The following is a 20,594-nucleotide window of genomic DNA, read 5'->3' as shown; positions in this document are numbered from 1 at the left end:
AAGAGAGATACAGGGCTCCTGAAGAGTAACTTTGGAAGCAGTATAGTCTCACAATAGCTCTGAGTCTCCTTTGTTGTTTTCTTCTTGGATTTAAACCACTGTTAAAATCAAATCCTCAAGACATAATCTTATCTAAGCAAGAAGAGATGTTGTTTTTCATCGGTTGTAATCCCCAGGTTTCTGAAATAGTATAACATACAGAAGTTTATTGTCAGCAAGAGCTGATTCTTTTCTTTATTTCCACAGCATCTGAACCCACATGAAGTTTTCCATTGTGGAAATGTTGCTTCACCTGCACCTGTCTGACTGTAATTTCATGCATATTTACCATGGCCATTGTAGCTACAAATAACTTTGTGGTGGTGAGGGTGGTGACTGAGGCTGCTTCACAGGAGTGGACTGGAAGAAAGAAATGTGTTTCTTAAGTAAGGAATTAATCTTTGAGCACCCAAGGGTGACGAGGGAGCTGGTGGAAGAGCTCGCCAAGCCACTCTTTATCATTTACGAACAGTCCTGGCTCACTGGGGAGGTCCCAGATGATTGGAAGTTGGCGAATGTCACGCTGATCCACAAAAAGGGCCGGAAGGAGGACCCAGGAAACTACAGGCCCGGCAAGGTTATGGAGCAGATCATCCTAAGTGTAATCACACAGCACCTACGGGATGGACAAGGGATCAGACCCAGCCAGCACAGGTTTAGGAGGGGCAGGTCCTGTCTTACCAACCTGGTCTCCTTTTATGATCAGGTGACCCATCTGGTGGATGAGGGGAAGGCTGTGGATGTGGTCTACCTGGACTTCAGCAAAGCCTTTGGCAGCACTTCCCACAGCATTCTCCTGAAAAAGCTGGCAGCCCACGGCTTGGACAGGGGTACTCTGTGCTGGGTTAGGAACTGGCTGGAGGGCCGGGCCCAGAGAGTGGTGGTGAATGGTGCTGCATTCAGTTGGCAACCGGTCACTAGTGGTGTCCCCCAAGGATCAGTGTTGGGCCCAGTTCTGTTTAATATCTTTATTGGCAATTTAGATGAGAGGATTGAGCATTAGCAAATTTGCAGATGACACCAAGTTGGGGGGGAGTGTTGATCTACTGGAAGGCAGAAGGGCTCTGCAGAGGGACCTGGACAGAATGGAGAGTTGAGCTGATTCCAATAGAATGAGGTTCAACAAGGCCAAGTACCGGGTCCTGCACAACAACCCCATGTGACGCTACAGGCTGGGCACAGAGTGGCTGGAGAGCAGCCAGGCAGAGAAGGACCTGGGAGTTTGGATTGACAGGAAGGTGAACATGAGCCAGCAGTGTGCCCAGGTGGCCAAGAAGGCCAATGGCATCCTGGCCTGTGTCAGGAACAGTATCACTCAGTACTGGTGAGGCCACACCTGGATTACTGTGTCCAGCTCTGGGCCCCTCAGTTCAGGAAGGATATTGAGGTGCTCGAGCAGGTCCAGAGAAGAGCAACAAGGCTGGGGAAGGGACTTGAGCACAAGTCCTGTGAGGAGAAGCTGAGGGAGCTGGGGTTGTTCAACCTGGAGAAGAGGAGGCTCAGGGGAGACCTCATCACTCTCTACAACTCCCTGAAAGGAGGTTGTAGCCAGGTGGGAGTTGGTCTCTTCTCCCAGACAGCTATCAGTAAGACAAGAGGGCATGGTCTTAAGCTGTTCCAGGGGAGGTTTAGGTTGGCTATTAGGAAGAAGTTCTTTACAGAGAGAGTAATCAGGCGTTGGAATGGGCTGCCCAGGGAAGTGGTGGATTCTCCACCCCTGGAGGTTTTTAAGAAGAGACTGGATGTGGCACTTAGTGCCATGGTCTAGTAACCACGGGGTAGTGGATCAGGGGTTGGACCTGATGATCTTAGAGGTCTTTTCCAACCCAGCTGATTTTGTGATTCTATGAAAAGAAGAGTCCCATTTTTAGTGGTTTTTACCAACCTTTCATCTTCCTCAGAGAGGAATTGTAATACCCTCACAAGATGCTGCAAATGCTCTTCTGTTTGGTATCAAGGGCGGGGATGCATCATGTCAGGTCAGTCAGGAACAGCTGAGAGTGCTGGACCTGTCCTGTTAGTGGGGCTGCATCATTAGATGAAACGGTGAGAACATGTACCTTTCATTATACTGCAAACTTCTTTTGACAGTGAACTGAAGAATGAAGAATGGGGAATACCTGGACTCAGTCCTATGATAAAAAAATCTACATACTTTGTAATATCATTTAGGAGCTTTCCATGGGCCAGCATCTGTGATTTTGATTGTTGGAAAGTTTTTTGAGAGGCATAATTTTACTTAGACAACCCCTAAAACAAAAGACATCAGTGCCTGTTACACTTGTTATTTCAATAACCACTTCATTAATAAAGGTATCATAATTAGAGGGCTGTACTATTAAGGCAACAATCCCTACTGATAGTTACTACTAGTAACTATCTGTAGTTAACTAATAGTTCTGCCATACTTCTGCCACAGTATGACTCCAAGGAGCCTTAACAGCCTCAAGTGTTTGAAATGGCTTATTTCTAGCTAAAAACAAGGATACTTTCACTTTTGTACCAAAATGAACATATTTAAACATCTGACTCAACACAAAGGCAACAAGATGATAGCATGTACTTGCTCCTGCAAACCTGCCACCCTTTTGTATCTGCCAATTACCCCAAGAAAAAGAAATTCTCTAGAAGAAGAGAGAAAGTACGGGTGGCAATATCATCGAGCTTTTTATTTCAGGGATGATAGTGCTTTGTATAATCAAAAGTAGATCTAAAATACCATTTAGTACCAGTCTCAGCATTTGTGTTAGTGTATTGTCCTGCTTTTGCTGGAAATAACAGTGTGATGATGAACTTTTAAACAACCTTTAAACAATGGCAAAAGAGTTAGTTTGGAAAAGATTTTCCGTAAAGTTAAAATCTGATTTCACTCTAAAATCACAGCAAAAAAAAGGCAAAAAAATACTTGCAGAGGAAATAAAAGCATAAATTAAAAAATGTTGCATATTATATCAGTCACTGACATTCTGCTTTTCATAGCTGTGCTGGTTTAAAAATTAACCAGCAGGGGAAATTAACTCAACTCAAAAGAGAAATTATAAGTCAGAATAACAATTTAATAAAATAATACAATAAGTACGATTATACAGACAAACAATTGGTCTTAACCCACAAAACCCAAATGTATAACCCAGCGCCCTGGGGCATGAACAAAGTGGTGTTCCTTGGGCCCCCCTCTGAGTCCAAGGTAAAGGGAGAGGGGAAGAACCTGCTGGTGGGAGAGCTTCTGCAGTCTGGTCAAAAGTAGTTATTGCAGTCCAGTTGAGGGTGGTGGTCTCAGTCCAGCTGAGAGCGATGAGCTGCAGTCTGGTTGAGAGCGGTGAGCTGCAGTCTACCTCTGGATCCCACAAGTGGTGGAAAAAGGTTCCGAAACTCCAAGTTTATATATTCTCCAGTTCAGGCAGGAATGCTCAGTCCTTCCCTCAGAGCAGGGAATTCCATAAAAGGGTATGAGGACAGGAACATCTTCCTATTTCGTAGGCCTCTACTGATAACAATTTCTGGGAAATGGCATGGAAGGCTATAGAATACACAGTTTTGGGCTACACCCATCCAGCGATGAATCAGTCCCAGCTGTTCTAACTAGGACAATAACTCAGGACCTTTGGTCAGATATCTGAAAAGCAAATAACAGAAATTCATATGGTTCTGATTATGAAGGAATTTCCTTTTGCAGTGATCTATGCCTCTTAGAAAGTAAAATACAAATGTTATTAAACTCTTAGGAATAATGGACATGGAAAGCTCACTGGACTCAGAGTTTGAGTGCAACCTGTACAACTAAGAAAAAAGGTAAATGGTTCTTTAAAGTTATGTGGTTCTTTAAAGTTGGAATATTGTTGAGCATGGCAGGGAGGAGATGTGAAGCCTTTGTTATAGGGGTACTTGGGAAATGGAGTAAGAGCAATAAAACATTTCTCATCCTTTCAGAAGGCAACATAGCAGTAAATTTCTAAGTGGATTTGTACAAAGTTGCTCTGTTTTCTACAACAGACATGATGACTATTTTTAGTGGCACATAGACAATGTAGGTAATTGCTTTGGAGACTTTTTGTCCTTCAAAACTTTTACTCACCTATTTTAACTCACTTCAGTAATTTTATTCAGGTTTATTTCCAAATTGTGATGACATATTCTAACCATTATGTGTATTGGTAGAGGAATAGTTCTGCAATTGCTTGTGTCTACTTTGTCTCTTCCAACATCTAGTGTCTTTGTTTTTATACACTATAGGTGTTTGGTGAAACTGGTTCCATTCACATAAATCCTGTGTATCTAATACAGCATACTTGAAAGCGAACTAGCCGACCAGCAATGAATATCAGGCTTCCTGTAATGACATGATGGGAAATGATACATAACCTTGTAAGAGAAACTTATGCTGCAGAGTGACACACAGTGAGGTCTGCTAGAGCCAAGGGACCCTCTTCCTAAAAATGCAGGGGCTGAAAGGCATCGCAAGTGTTACACATGGGAAGCATGGAAGCAAGGATAAAAGCAGCAAGAAGTAGTGAAATGGATCAGAACAACGCTACACAGCAAACGTTGGCAAAGGCTGGAGAATGGCTTTAAGCTGTATCCAGTGACACACAAGTGCAAGTGTATTCTCTGTCACCATGCTGGGCTTATATTTACCCACTCAGCACCAGACATCCTGAGTGACATAGGGCTGTAATATGAGACAGGGGAGTGTGTGACTGGGGTGTGGGCCAGGAAGCCCATGAGGCAATCACATTGTTTGACATGAAGGAACCTCCCTACTGGCCAGCAAGGTACTGTTGGCATGAGGTACCTGCCAGGACTCCTGCTACTGCCCTGCAAAGGGGAGGGATGGAGGCACAACAGCAGGGCAGGGAGTCTTGCTGATACACTTGAGGGTATCTGCACAGCACAGTTATTCTCAGTTTCTCCTCTAAATGGAGAGGAAACATGCAGCCCCACATTCTAAGTAAACTCTATATGTGAAGAGGAAATTATGCTTGTCGGCTTTCTCTGTACCTTCCACCATCTCAGCTGTTCCTGGTTTGCACATGCATGCAACATATCTCTGGGCTATTTATGGTGTTCATTAAACTGGGAACAACCGTCTAATTTCCCTGTCTTTTAAAGACAATTATATCAATTGTATATTAACAACATCTGCCTCTGACTCTTAGTTTACATCAACCTATAGCACTCAGGCTGGCTCCTGCTGAGACACATATTGCTCCTGCAGTGTTGGTCCAGCTCCTTTCCTAGTACCATCAAAAATTCACTTTTCTAGAGCAGATCCCTCAGAGCAACTGTAGCTGTAATGTCTGTGAGAACATCCTGAAAGTCCTGGTTTCACAGTTTTTGCTATAACCTTGCCCCAGAAATTAATATTTTGTCTACCTCGGTCTGTTTAATGAATTTTCTCCCTATTCCAATATTACTGGGATATCTGTTTAAACCACACAGTTCTTCTGGAATGCAGAGACTTTTTGTCAGAACTAGTGATTATCCCACATTATTGTCAGGACATTTTTTTTTTCCAGGCAACATAAGAATATAACTGGCTTTTCATGTCAAGGAAAAGCAAGTTCTCATGTGGAAATCTACTAGGAATAGTAGCTGATACGGGTCTGTAGGAAAGAGGCAAGGCTAGCACTTATCTGGAATACTAACCGTGTCCTGTGATTTATGTTTCAGAGAAGTGTCGGTGACACAAGCTTTTGTAAGACCCAAGCTCTCAGTAAGTATTTCCCAGAAAATTCTCACAGCAGCATTTTAACAGCTTAAAAGTGGTTTCTTCTGCTGGTTTTGAGTTAGGTTGTTAGGGGGTTTTGCCCTCCATAATTTTGTATTGGAAAAAAAGATGAACTTTTTGCCTTCTCCATGCCGCTCTCAAATATAAGTAATTCTTTCACATTCCCAGTTACACCCTTCTGTAGATTGAGATGCCTTATGTGTCTAAAACAGAAGCTGTCTCTTTGCTGCTCTTCTCCTTGTCTCTTTTAATCCTGCTGTATTGAGTGTAAGAGGAAGGTAGGAGGTAGGAGGACCACCATGATTTTGAATAAGTGGGCTACCTTTGGACTTACTTAGTGGCATAAAAGCACTCCTGATTTTCTGTGTTCCACTTCTTTCCTAATCCTGTTTGTTCTCAGACTCTTACTAGACCAACATTTTCACCTGCAGTAACCCCAAGACCTCTTTCATGAATTCTCATAGTCAACTCAGAACGCATAGGTATGTACAAAAGAATTGATTTTCCCCATACCATTTTGTGTTTATTCTGTGTTTAATTTATCTGACACTATGTCATTTACTTTCATGAGGTCCTTCTGCATTCTTCACAGCTGGACCTTAACTTACTGTCTCTGCATAACTGTTGTACCAACAAAAAAAAAAGTATCCCTTTATTCTACTCTCTTTCCCAGATCACCAGTGAATATATTGAATAGCACCGGCTCTAGAACAGGTGCCTGTGGTGTCCCCACTGATTATGCCATTCACTTGTAAAACTCAGTAATTTATTTTTTATTTCCTGTCTTTCAGTTAGCCATTTTCTATGTGACTCTTTTCATGGTATCTGTTGGCAGCCTAGTTTCTTTCCTTGACCTGTGTTAAGAACTAAATTCTCTGCAGTGTTTATACCTCCAGCTAACAAGCTATGGGCAATGGGTATGTCTTTTCTCTGTAGTTTTTAATGATACTACTTCTCGTGTTGCTTGGTGTTGATTATGCTGACCTTTGTATGGATCTTACCATAGTAATGCAGTGGTGAAACATGTATCTTAGAGCAGACAGGTGGGAGCCTGTCTTCTTTGGGACCCGCAACTTGTGGGAGTTGCTACTAGCCTGAGATCTGGAAGCAGCAGTTCTTCAGTAGGACACTAAGGGGCAGCCCCAGACCAAAAGAATATTCCTCGGTTTTTATATACATACAAACTAAGAGAAAACCGTATTTGCCTCATTTTTCTATATTGATTTAACGTCAACAGTGGCCAAGAATGTTAAATCAAGTCGGTCTGGAGTGGTTTTTTCTTGTTGCATCTTTTGGTAAGAATTTATTTTGGCACTGGTGATGAAGAAGGTGTGAGTTTATTTGCCAGTCAGCTGCAAATGGACCCACTTGGGCTCACAGACAGAGTAGAGAGGATGGAAAAGATATGGTGAGCTCTGCTTCAGGAGTCTTGGTGGCCACCCCACACATTATGGCATGGCCAAGCACGTGTACAAGCGTGTAGTTGTATAGGCCAGGGGCCTTCACTGCTCAGAGGTACTCCTTGCCAGCAGAGAGCTAGTGGTACAAGCCTCAGAAGTCCCATTCCCAAAGTAACAGCTGCTGCATGAATAGTTGGAAACCAGGAAGCAGGAACTGAGGCAGCCCTCCTAGGACCATAGAAAATCTGTGTAAAGCTTTTCTTACCACTACAACCTGGTAGGTGAGTTGGCCACCATGCTGTGACACAGGAACACCCCCTGCAAGATGTTCCTTTAATTGTGAAACATAACCCGAGCCTAGCTGCAAAAGCCTTGTGGAAGGAACTGATCATTGGAGTGAATTAGGATAAGGGCTATTGCATGTCGATATGAATTTGAATTAGGAAAAAACATGAGTCAGTCAGAACTAGCATGTGTCCAAGGGGTGGATTTGCCTTACTGATTAGTGGATCTGATGCAAAGGGAATTACTGTCCTGGCTTTGTTCAAAGGGTGAAGTATTGCCAAGTTCAAGCTGTAATGTGAGCTACCAAAGCCAGCCTGTCACTGGGTCCGTGGTCTCTGATTACTGGGTGGAGAGATGTTCTGTCACGGGATCCCCTGCCACTACCTGAGGCAGAGCTATCTCAGACTCTGTGTTTACACCAGGATATTTTACATTACTTTGACATCCTTCCTGGGTGTAGATAGACTGCATTAAAATCATAAATTGCTGCATAGATACATCTGCTTCAGAGGCTTATGAAGAAGAAAGAACTGTAGCCAGAAATATTTCAGAACTCCAGTTTAGGGTTAATGAAAACTTTCTACTCTATTTTACAGATAACAGCACATTCATATACAATTTGATGTTGCCTTCACAAGCTAATAATGAGTGGTTGCTGACAGAGGAATGAAATGGTGACCAATTTCCTCTGAGGAGGAGAAGAAAGCAGTAGGTGGTAACTGGAGTCAGTACCTCAAGTACAGACAATGCCAAGTGGGTATCACAAGAGAAATGACCGCTACGGGAACAGAGTTCAGTGATCTGGATGGTTCAGTGAAAAAGTAAGTTATGTATTTGGAAAAGAAATGTATAAGCTTGTCCAAAACTCAGCACTCAGCAGAGAATATCAGGATATGCTTTAGTTGGGCAGCCTTTGAAGTGTAACCCATTAAAAAGATGCCTACGGAATAAACCACCAAATTTGTGTGATAAAAGCTATTAGCAAGAGATTTAACAGTTCTTTGCTATTCTGCTTTCTGTGGGATCACAGCAGTTAAAACAGTCTTGAAGATGTGAACCAGAACCTGAGAGAGACATACCTGATATAAATGAATAAATCAATCAGCCACCCAGATATGGAAACAAACCACTAATGAAAATGCTAACAATCCTAAAAATGTGACAGTACACATTATAATTTAACAAGAAATGCTGGTTCAAAGGTAAGTCTCTTATAAACTCCTTAACCTATTTAATACACTCTTCGGTCTGATCTAGGGTCTGATCTATCACAGGCTTTTTAGTGCGTAGTATAAACATCCTTCTGAGCCTTGCAGTGTTCTTTGTTACTTCCCATTCCACCTTTTCCCACTTTGAGGGTACAATATTGATTCAAAATATGTTCATACCAAGAACATATGTTCTTGGGGGAGGAAGGGAACAAAGAACACAAGTGTGAGTTTGGGAAAAATAAATAATGATAGGATATAGGTGGGAGGCCGACTTGCCTTCCCCAGCACAATAATTACTTGTGAGAAAATATTCCCCATATGCATTCTGGCAAATGTTGAAAGCCAGATGCCCCAAGTACAAGATTCTCACACTTAAGCTGACTAGTATTTTACTGTGGCTTAGAATGGCACTTTATAAACTGCTCTGGCTTAAAGGCAGTTTGTGTCATGTTGTCCCAAGAAGATATCATGGAAAAATCCTGGTGAACAAGCCAAAGCTTCTCCTTCCCAGCTGTGGAGGAAGAAGACTGCTGACCTATATCAATGATTGACTGATTTCACACAAGGCAGAACTCTGCTAATTTTTCTGGGGAGCAGAGACCACCAGTAAGATTTTCTGCCTGTGGTCTGACTGCCCCGTCTCCACGCAGGAGGGGAAAAGCAGTCCCATAGAGCCTCCCAGCTGAGTGCACGTTTACATTACCCCATCTAAAATTAAAGGAAGCAGTCACTGTTGGTTGGGTCCTTTCTCAGATTTACAGGGCAAGGAACAACCTCCGCCTCTCTCAGCATTCTCCAGTGGAATCATAGAAAGGTTTGGTTTGGAAGGGACCTTAAAGATCATCTATCTGTCCCTGCCATGGCCAGGGACACCTTTCACTAGCCATGTTGCTCAGAGCCCCATTCACCTGGCCTTGAACACTTCAAGGGATGGGGCAGCCACACCTTCTTTGGGCAACCTGCTCTAGTGTCACCATCCTCACAGTAAAGAATTTCTTCCTTATATCTAATCTAAACCAACACTGTCAGTTTGAAGCCATTGTTAAATCTCTTTTCTGGGAGGTTTTCAGAATTTAACTAAACAAAGCTGTGGCTGCCTACTGATGCTGGAGATCATCCACTTTTGAGCAGGCAGTGGGACTAGGCATGTCAGATGTGCCTTCTCACCAGCACTGTGTGATCTGGCAGGTTGTGAAGGACAAAGTTTGATCATGAATGAGGAAGGCACTGATCTTCACCATGTCTCCGCCCATGCTGCAGTTCCACTCTCTCTCTCAGCCACACACCTGGTGCTGCTCCTGTGTTTAGTCTGATGGAAAACAGAGTGCAGGGTGAGGATTGATGAGGGAATGGTGATTGGTGACATGAAGTCAGGTCTTAGCCTGGTACAGAACTGCTTCACAGTCTGACTTTATTTATCTCCAGTGCCCATTAGCTATCCTAGTAAACCAGATTTTGCTGGAATGTCAGATGAGGGATTAAAAACAGTTGACTGATAATCATGAATTTTGAGTAGGCACTTGGACTTGCCTTCACAGAAGCTGTGAGACCTCTGCTGTCACTCGAGCCACTGGCAGGATTTCACTAGCCAGAGAGGAAAGGACTGGACACAGTAAATGGCATGGACCTCTTAACAAACAAGTGCAGCTCAGTGCAGCTGTTCACTGTGCACATGTCATCAACTAGTGTGGAAAAGAAAGTTTCTTACACAATTAGCTGGAGTGAAAGGAGCTATTGAAAGAGACTGCACATATTATATCACTGTATAAATTATTAAGCTGATGTCTTTCTTTCTTCTGTCCTGAGGATGGCAGCTCTGAAAGTTTACACCCACTTCCTGGAAGTTGTACCTCCTGTAGACTCTGCTTAGATAATTAATTTGCAATATTCATTAACCAGAGGATCAGTGTAATAATATATAGACAAACAGAAGGATTTCAGACTTATGTATTAACTCAGCTGTGGGTTTTTTTCTCTTTGTGGGTGAAACTGTTGTTGGATAAATGGGGGAAGGAGGGGAACAAAACAAAACAAAAAACACCACACCCAAACCCCAAACCAAGGATTTTTATCTTTATCTGGTTAATATTTCTGAACAATAGTTACAAGCCTTAGTGAATCACAGGCAAGACAGGACCCTGTGGCTGTAGCTACATGCAGGGCTCCATGCTTTTTCTTCTGCATCTGCAGATACAGAGAATTCCCCGGACTGAGTGGAAGAAATGTGCTGTGCCTGATATCACCAATGTTCTTCTCCCACGTGCTGCATATGGTCCAGCTAGGTCCCAGTGCTTACTGTAGCATAGGGACTTCCCTACACAAAACCAAGCACCCATGAGCTATTGTCAAATACAGGAGAGGTATGGAAAGCAGCTCTCCTCCCCAACTCTCCTCTGACTCAGGGAGAGATTTGGTTCCTCTTGTTCCTCTCGTTTGCACCTGGACCATTTCTAAAATGTACCTGGGCACTGGATCTCCCCTTCCCTGGTGAGCACTCACAACCACAGCAATGGAGAGTGAAGGTGTCTGCCCTGTGCACAGCACTGTGTGCGTCTGCAGGCAGCTCCAGACAGAACAGCCTGCCTGTTTCAAAAATAACACTTTACACATGGTCACTTCCCATATCACTGGAATCCAGTATTTTTATGTGCCTGGCTCCCTTCTTCCCTCCCTTTTTTCCCAGAGGCCAAGACAAGAGCCCACCTCATTGTCTTTCCCTCTGGCTGGAATGAAACAGAGAATGAGTTGCAACTCTGTGCCCTGTTCATCTGGACAGTTGTGCTTCCTGGACATGTGTGTGCAACAGGTAGAAGAAGGCTTTGCTGAGGGAAACCAAACCCAGCGCAAGCAGTTTTACATTACATGTGTCTGTCATGAAAACTGTGGTTATCTGGTATCTTGGGTGATAAGTAGGACCCACCATGGGGAAGCTGCTGTTTCCTGCATCCCCCAACCATCAATCCCAGGGTCAATGAGTCCCTGGGGTTGAGACAGACAAAGCCCTCTGGTGGCAAGGTCGTTTATTCAGAGAGAGATGCTGAACTGCAGTTGTTGTGCAGAACTATAAAAATAAAGCTAAGCCTGTTGATCAGGGCACAGTGGAATTCCAGGGACACCTTCCTCTGAAACCGGTTCCCTCATTTTCTCCTGAGGATACAGCACGAATTTCATTCAGAAAGAGGCAATGTTTTAGGCTTACGGAGATATCTGACAATTAAGGTAGATGTCTCAAGGGATATGTGGTACTTAGACTGTAAAAGTATTGAATGACAGATTAGAAAGTGTTCTTTTGAAAATTATGGGAAGTTATTTTATACTGACTTGGTGATTGTTAACATTTTCTAATTTTGACCTTTAGGCCCCTGAATGGGCATATTTGTGAAAGGTCATATGTTAAAAAATATCTCCTACATTCCAAACACACCTCTCTGATCTACCTAGTGCATATTTTAGTGACCCAGTTACAGCAAAAGGCTTTTATTGAAGAGAGTAGGCAAATGCACGTGGAAACAGAAGACCCACCATCCTGTGACAATTATACGTCTGTCTCTATTTGTGTAATCTACCCTTTCAGCCTGATAAACAAGAGCCTGTGCATGCATTTTGAAAGGAAAGTGACCACCACCTTCTGTGATCTGAGTATTTTCTTGCATACACCTCAGCTAGGCTGTAGAGCAGGTAAGTCTTAGCCTTTGCACAGTGTTATTGTTCAGGACTCCAGTCTTACTTTGAAGTGCATTCTCGCTTTTTTAACTTTCTCCTGGGGCCTAATCAACAGTGTTTCCCTTATACCTGATTTCTACTTTTAGTTACTTTTTAAGTCAGATACTCTGCAAGCAATTATATTTCCATCTTTTTTTTTCTTGGTGTTTCTTCTCTGTGTACCTTCTGACTGCATGCTCGATGAGGCAAACCTTGCGGTGCCCAGCTCACATTTATTTATATTGCAGGCAATTTACATGAAAAAGGGTCAGCCCAAGCAAACAACAGAGTAAATTGAAAGCTGACACTTTCATCTTTATTACTGGTGGTCTTCCTCTAACCATCTCTAAACTGATGTGGAGCTTTCTTTATCAATGTACACTCACTTTGGCTGCAGGTATTTGTTGAACTCATTTTCTTGAGAAAACTTTTAAATGAGCAGGTAGGGGGTAAGCCTTCATTTTCCCCATGTTTTCACTTATAGGTGCAAAAGATTTCCCTTTACAGTAGCTTTGCAAAATAGATGCACAGTAGATCACTTTCTGAAATAAAAACCTTCCTTTCCATCAACTTTTTGAAATAATTGATTGTGAGTTCAGGACAATGTTTTATTTTATTACAGTCCATCCTTGCTCAGATGCATATAAGGGGATGGACCAACTGAAAGCCCAGCTTTTCAGTCTGGGTAACAATTTCTCTCTTTAGCTGGCCCTCCATTCCTTCCCAGAGACTGGCACTTGGTTTGGTTCCTCTGCAATGTCAGTGACTCTGTATCTTTGCCCCACAGCTCTCCCACTCACTGCTATGACTACACCACTGAAGGATGCAATGGACACCTTGATCAAGATTTTCCATCACTACTCTGGCAAAGAAGGAGACAGATACAAGCTCAGTAAAGGAGAACTCAAGGAGCTTCTCACCAGTGAGCTCACTGACTTCCTTTCAGTAAGATGCATCTTCTGAACCTCCTGGATTACTGTTTCATGAGTGGGATAAGCAGCTATCCAAGTATTTGGGTAGGGATAGCATCTCCTTCTGCAAGGCCCATCCTGCCACAGCTTCTCAGATGGCAGTTCTTCCTGGAGCTGTACAGAAGGATATGAGGTCAAATGTCCCATTTAAGAAGTGTGTTTTCAGAGAGTAGTCGAGCCCCAGTGCCTTGCCATGTACCAACAGCAGCAGAGGTGGGTAGCCGTGCTCTGCATGTTCCTCAGCACTTTTGAGCAGGAGGTTGAGGCCAGCCTAGAAGCAGCAACAAAATCAGTGCTCAATAAGGCTTTAATTAGTTTGTTTGTTTGTTTCATTTTCAATAATAGGGCATAGATAAATCCTTGAAGAATTAAATACAGCAACCAGTTCTCACGAGACAGGAAAGTAGCTTGTGCACACTGGCCACACAGTACAGCCGCTTGTGTGCCTTGCAGAGGGATGCTGAGAAAAGCCTTTCAGTGACAAGCTGCTAATCTGAATATCTCTTTGCACATTTGTGTTTTACATTACGTATGGATGCTTTTATGGAATCAAAAGCATTAATAATAATGTTTTTATGTATCCTCTTAATTGTAAAATTATTGTAGACACTATGACCACCAGTAGGATTTTTCTTTACATCATATCTGTTTTCTTGAATTGAATTTTCTTTTAATCTTGGCTATTATCCTGAGATTCAATGTTCTTACTCCCCCTGAATAGGATGTGTTTTTTGTCAAGAAGAGATCTTCTGAATGTGATGAATGGATGTATAAAATGACCACTTAGGAATAGCTTGTTGAAAATCTAAGTACTTTTTGTTAAAGGATGGTAGAGAAATGCACATTATAGATCTATTTTGTCAAAAGGAATCCATGTTCAGCATCTCCTAAAATCTGTTTAATTCATTTCAGCGCCTATTTAGTACCTGTATTCCTTCTAAGAGCTGCACTGTCTTCAGTTTCTGATGCTGTTTTACTGTTCAGGTGCATATTTGATGCTGTGTTTTATTTAATAGCACAAGCCTCATCACATAGCAGTGGGCTGTACTGCTGGGTGTGTCAGAATTACGCATTCAATATCTGCACAGCTAAGTCAATTTTCTTTCTCTTTAGGGCCAAAAGGACCCACTCCTGGTCGATAAGATTATGAAAGATCTGGACTCCAATGATGACAACGAATTGGATTTTAATGAATTTGTCATTCTGGTTGCTGCTTTGACTGTGGCATGTAATGATTTCTTTGAAGAACAGCTAAAGAAAGAGGGATTTTAAAAAATCCTCTATATAATCAATCTCCTGTCCACAAATGCAAGCAAAGCACGTCTAGTTAGGTAACCCTCATCGGTGCTCACCGCATGCAAACCACCGTTCCCCCAACTGTTACTGCTGTAAGATCTTTATGGAGCTGATCAGCAGCTGGTATAAGCTGGACCATAGCCAGCTTACACTACTTGAGACCTGGCTTTTAATATTTTCACTCTTTGCGCTCCATGCATCTGTAACATGCCTTCATCTGTTGCCCAGGTCAAGGGCTTGGGGTGACAGACTGTTTGGCAGAAGTTGAGACTTCTGTTTCTTAAATGTCAGCGGAAAGTAAAAGGCACAGGAATGTTCCTTATATACTTTCCAAACGGAAAAATTTGGAATGACACATAAAACTTGCAATTTCATTTTCAGTCATTTTATAACAACCATATTTTTGCAGCTCAAAACCAGCAAGTTCTTTTTTGCTCAGCTCTGCTAATTCTAAAGCCCTTTTTAGATGTTGCTCTGTGTGTCCCCACACTCGCATTTCAGATGCGGTCACAGCTGTCTCTTGCTGCCTGAGCAGACGATACCACTTACCATTGTTACAGGTTCATTTCCTCCAACTCCCCAGCTTCAATTTTGTTGTGTTGGCATTACTGCATCCCAACAGTCAACCTCTTCCCTCAGCATAAATGTATTTATTCATACAATAAATTATTTAAATACATAGAAGATTTAGTCAGCAAACTGCTCTGAGGACTGATGGAAGGACTGGGTCTTTGGGGAAAATGTGTAAATGCCTTCTTTCACTACTCTGGCATGGTTAAATGCAGGGCTTTTAGAGGATGGCTTGTGGGGGTTTTAATGATGGAATCCCAGGGTACAGCTTTGTAATGTGAATGGTCTTATGGAATAATGATTTCATCTCACACCAATCCAACCCACTGCATGGAAACTGCCCAAAAGGGGCAGTGGGACCCCATGGCCAGGAAAAGAGAGAGTAAGATAATCCCTTTCAGAGCTAACTTGCTCTAGGGTTGAATTAAGAGTACTTCTAGACTTCTGTTTAAATTAAGCATATTTCCAAGGCCCTGCAAATCCTTAGAGGCAGGGTGTTGTGGCTTTTTTCTTGCATGGAGAGCTCTCTTATTTCTTTGTTATTTTGTTGGTGACTTCAAACTATAATAAAAGGCATCTGAATTAAATGAAGATTTTTTGTTTGTGTAAGAGGTTAGTAAAAATGATCCCCCAGTGAACATGTGCCCTGCTAGGCAACATTTGAGGAATGCAGTTCACTTACCTCTACTTCCCAGACCACCAAACATCATTCAGTAAAGACTATATTTTTATGAAATTATATATTATTAAGAATATGTGACTTATTATAAGAAGGGTGTTCTATAGGGTGTAATAAATATAAAAAGGGGCAGACATCATCCTAAGAAAGAGGCCACCACCAAATGATGTCATTCCAGGAAAAAAGCAGATTTGGCAGTGATGACAGAGCCACCCTGTCCTGCCTCTTTAACCATTCAGTAACAAAGTTATATAGGATTCACAGAAGATCTTTAGACCAGCACAGCAGAAAGTATTAAAGTAAAACTGGCAAAAACTGGGCAACTTTTTGTCCCCTTTAATGTCATGTACATCAATATAACTGCAAGTGTTGGACCAGGATGGCAGAAGTATCAGCCAGAAAACATAAGACTGCTTTTATGATTCCCCATAGGTCCTGAAGACTGTTGCTAATCTACAAGCCTTTCACCTTCCTCCAAGAGGAAGTGAAAGAGGAGCAGCCTAAAGTTTTAATTGGTTCTAGTAAGGACCAATTTCTTCTTTATGACTTTTGAGCAAGACGCTTTTTGGAAACAAGCTCCCGAACATTCATAAACCCTCTACTCATCCCTGATGAGCTCCTGGACATGTAGCAGCCCATGTGCAGAGCAGAATTATGCTAGGTCACAGCTGGCATCAGCTATGTGTCCTGGGGTCAGGCAGCAAGAGTCACTGCTGTGATGGAGAGGCTCAGTGGAGCCATCTCATCAGCTGAATTTACTAGGAATTGTGTGCATCCTAATTCCTCTGTGAAAGGGGCTTGCTTGTACATGAGCTGTGGGTGAATCAGAGGAGAATGACTCAAATGATCTTTGTTCCAACAAAGTTTTATAAAACCTCCCTTTTGGGCTGGTTAGGTTTTTCTTGTTGCTGTTTTAACTGCAAGGACAAATGTTAAACTCTGTCAGCTTTAAAGATGAAACATTTTTGTACAAAGACTGGAAACCAAGCAGAAAAACAAGAAAATGCACAAAACACATTTAAATGCTCAAAACCACAAAGCCTTGGCACAACTGGGGTCCTGTGCTAAGACTTGCCATCCTATTTTAGGGGTATCTATGGGCTGACCCATAGATGGTCCTCTCTCATTCCTTTCCCACTGGAGCCAACTAATGTTGCATTAGTAGATATATCTTGTAAGAAACACACCTGAAGATTACCTGAAAGTTTTCAAAGTGCCTCTGAACCAGAAAAAACTGTGAGCAATCCCCTGTTCTGTAAGCACTCCTCAAGAAGGAGAACTGCACTGAAGCCACTTACACTGGCTGTGTGAGATGGTGCTTGCAAGGCCAACCTTGCTATGGCCACTTTGTCCTGCAGATGTGAGCATTTCAGGTTTAGCTTCTCTCAGAAGGGAAAAATGTCTCCTTCAGACATGAAGGCAGAATTTTTTTCTCATTGTTTACTGACACCCTGCTTCAAGTCTTCAAGATTTCAAGTCTTCCTGTAGTTCATGAATCTAGGAAGAACTTTGAAGTTGTACATGCAAAGAAAGCTTGCTGTGTGGCTTTCTCCAAAGTCCCTCAGCTTTGGGAATTATGTCTAATTACAGACATTTTTTCCATTGTGTTATCAGTCCGTCTGAAAAATCTATAGAAAATTGAACACCATAATATGGCCTAATATTTTCAAGTTACATCGAAGACCAATAAAAATACAGCAATGCCAGACAAGATCTTTTCTATATATTGTGAAATTGTTTTGCTTGACATCTAAATAGTAGATTTCCAGAAGATAAATCATATTATCTTGAAAGCCTCAGCCCTTGCCATTTGCTTTTATTTCAGTTCGAATAAGACTACAAGTGCCAGTGCAACTGGGTACACAAAGCTTGATGCAATATCTGTTAATAAATTTATTGCTTCTTCAGATGCGATATCCAACTGCCAATCTCATGACCATCAAGATAAGTGGTTTGTAATGGAGCTGTGCATCCAAGTTTTGATTTACCAGCCATGTCCAGTAGGAAGGCACTACCTTTCCCAGTCTTCAGCAGTGTAGAGGGTGTCAAGCGCCGTGGAATAATTGCCTTCCTACAACACCACTTCCTGCTTGTAAAGGTGAGAAACAAAGTTTGTCTGGGTTGTGGGAAGGAAAGAGAAGTGACTCTAGGAGACCCCAACGGAACATGTGGTTGTCCAGTAGCCAGCAGTGTCATTATCTGCTTTCCACCAATTCTACCCCAGGTCACTCAGCCACCCAAGGCATACTCCTTTTCAAGGCTCCATGCTACAGCATAAGGCAGAGCATTACCAGGAGGGAAACTCTCAGGGATAGCTCAGCGTCCATCATTCCAGCTCAGTAGCACACAGGAAAGATCCAACTCCTCTCTAATCACAGCCTTGAAAAGGTTGGGTAAAAGGTCAAGCACAAAACTTGTATCTGAAATTAGATTAATCTATATAAAGGTTTTTGACTGGCAGGAAGATTTGTTAGACTGTAGTGTGACGTCATGCGCATGTCTAATAAGGTTTTTGATTGACAGGCCAACAATTATTAGATGTGTCTTTAGGGATAATTAAGTCTGTTGAATGGTACTCTATTACTTGAAGAAAAAAGGGGTCACATTTTCAATTTTATCTTTCTTCTTCCACATATTATGATATGAGAGAGAATGTTTTATTATCTAGTAATCTGTTTTCCAAACTAAGTCCATCCACATCCTTTCCTCTGAGCTGGAGTATGGTGGGTTACAGGCTCTGGGCAGCCATCAGAGAGCACATGAATGACTTTACCAGAAATATTAAAGAAAAAAAAAAAAGACAAAAACTTGCCCTTTTTAAATACCAACTCTCATCCACCTGCAATCATTTGTGTATGAGGGGCAACTTCCAAGGAAGAGAACTGCAGCTGCAGCTACTTATTTTGCCCTTGCAAGTAGATTCTCAGCTGATGTAAAATGACAGAGCCTATTGCACTTATATAATTTTGTAACAGCTGAGGACATGTTCTTGAGACTTTAAATTAGTCTTCAATGGAAAGCTGTGTTTCTGTAAGCTAGTTGGCTAAATAAGGACATGTCTGTAAAATTGCCGATTTTGCTACAAGACAGTTAAGAGGAAGACAGAAGAAGCAGTTACTCTGAGCACAGGTATTTGGGGAAAATTAATGGAAATGTTCCTATATTTGCTTTAAATTCTAAGCTGTTCTCTGAGGTCCTGGTTGACTTCATGGGTTGCAAAGCAAATTGTCGTAGTATAGCTTTTAAATATCTACCAAGGGACTCTGCTTTAAAACTCCACGTATTGCTTTGACATTCCCACCAGTTACATGAACCCAGAAAAGCACTACAGAATAAAGTTACGAAAGGAAAAACACCTCAGTGTAGAAAAAGTTGCAAAGAGCAGAAAAGCAGCTGAACCACATGGAGCATTAATTAAGGTTGTGTTTTGGGAGCTGGAATATGGCAAGAAGTTGAGAATGCTGCAGAAAAATGTAAAAGCTCTGACTGGAGATGTCAAGTGGTAGAAGCAAAGAGATCCCTGTGGCTGAGCAAGATGCAGGGCTGGAGAGCTCCATCCCATTAAACTATTGATACCTTGGCTAGGTGAAAGCAAAACTGTTTTTACCTGTGCACTAATGACCTAAGTCTACAGTTTTCGCTCAGGGAATTTTTTTTTTTCAATTTTTGGTGCCCCAGGAGTAGTATTACAAGGAGAACCATCACCATCAGCAAGTCAAGTACAGTTTCTGTCTGAAATTAAAAAGCCCATTAGTGCACCCAAGGTAAAGATGGTCTCTGATATTGCTATCAAAGGTTTAGCTGCCTTTATACTTCAGGAAGTTGAAAAATCGTGACAAGATGATCTCAAGGTCCTTCAACATATATGATTTTTACACTGTACTTTCACCTAAAAGCATTTGGAGTGTAATTGATCAAATTGGCACTGCAGCCTGTACGGTACTAAGGATAATGGGTAAGGAATCACATACATGTGAAAAATATGGAGGGAGGAGTTGACAGGATAAATATACTATTATGCTGCGTATGCTGACATCTCTTATCTGACTCATATTGACTAGTTGCATCGTGTAACACTCCACAGCGTTTCTGAAGTGAGTCCATTACTGTGACACTACCAGAGACAATTGTGTTGAATTACAGGTTTTTCCTGGAAGAGAAAGGCTCAGTCAAGGAGATTCACTTCAGCTGAGAAATACTTATCCTTCTTGGATAAGAAAAACATCTTCAAAATATCACTTATGAAAGTGGTGTTGCTTTGTCAAAGATAAAGTTTGTAATTCACAGATTAAACAAATTTTGGAATATGACTAAGATTTCTCAATACATCTGAAATTACATTCTGCAAAATAAACCTCAGCATTGAAAATAAAGTGACAAATGTTCTAGTAACCCTGAGTTGAACAGGAAATTTGGGAGAGGAGGAAAAGGAGCTGTTGCTTGGGGAGGGTCACTGGGAGAACATTGCAGCTGTCGGGGAGGCTGCAGTATCATGTCCTCTGCAGATCTGGCATGGGACTGACCTGAGCCACAAGGGTTACACCTCCAAGCAAAGTAAGCCTCAGTAACTTTGCAATGTTTTGGAAAGGAAACTGTTGTTCTGCAAGACCACTGGGATTTTTCAGAGAAGCTGCTGCAGCTGGCAAAGGCAAACACTTGGATTCATAGACATGAACCAAAGAGGCTGCCTGGGAGCTATACTGACACCTGCAT

At 42.1% G+C, this 20,594-nt stretch overlaps 1 protein-coding gene across 1 annotated transcript; it reads left to right on the top strand.

The window, feature by feature from the left end:
* The first annotated feature begins 13,160 nt into the window (after positions 1 to 13,160).
* S100Z (S100 calcium binding protein Z) lies at positions 13,161 to 14,762 on the top strand. The gene is made up of 2 exons (XM_027635072.1): positions 13,161 to 13,310; positions 14,450 to 14,762. Exons 1-2 carry the CDS (start codon positions 13,170 to 13,172, stop codon positions 14,606 to 14,608), a joined length of 300 nt encoding a protein of 99 aa, XP_027490873.1. The 5' UTR covers positions 13,161 to 13,169; the 3' UTR covers positions 14,609 to 14,762.
* The last annotated feature ends 5,832 nt before the right edge of the window (positions 14,763 to 20,594 follow it).

The sequence above is a fragment of the Corapipo altera genome, unplaced genomic scaffold, assembly GCF_003945725.1.
Source record: "Corapipo altera isolate COAL_440 unplaced genomic scaffold, ASM394572v1 61411, whole genome shotgun sequence".
Lineage (NCBI taxonomy): Eukaryota > Metazoa > Chordata > Aves > Passeriformes > Pipridae > Corapipo > Corapipo altera.
This window is presented reverse-complemented; position numbering and strand designations above follow the sequence as displayed.

Excerpts from the sequence above, each read along its gene's own strand:
- S100Z (XM_027635072.1), top strand. The coding sequence starts at position 13,170 with ATGACTACACCACTGAAGGATGCAATGGACACCTTGATCAAGATTTTC. Across the intron at positions 13,311-14,449 it reads AGCTCACTGACTTCCTTTCA|GGCCAAAAGGACCCACTCCT; the intron begins GTAAGATGCATC and ends CTTTCTCTTTAG.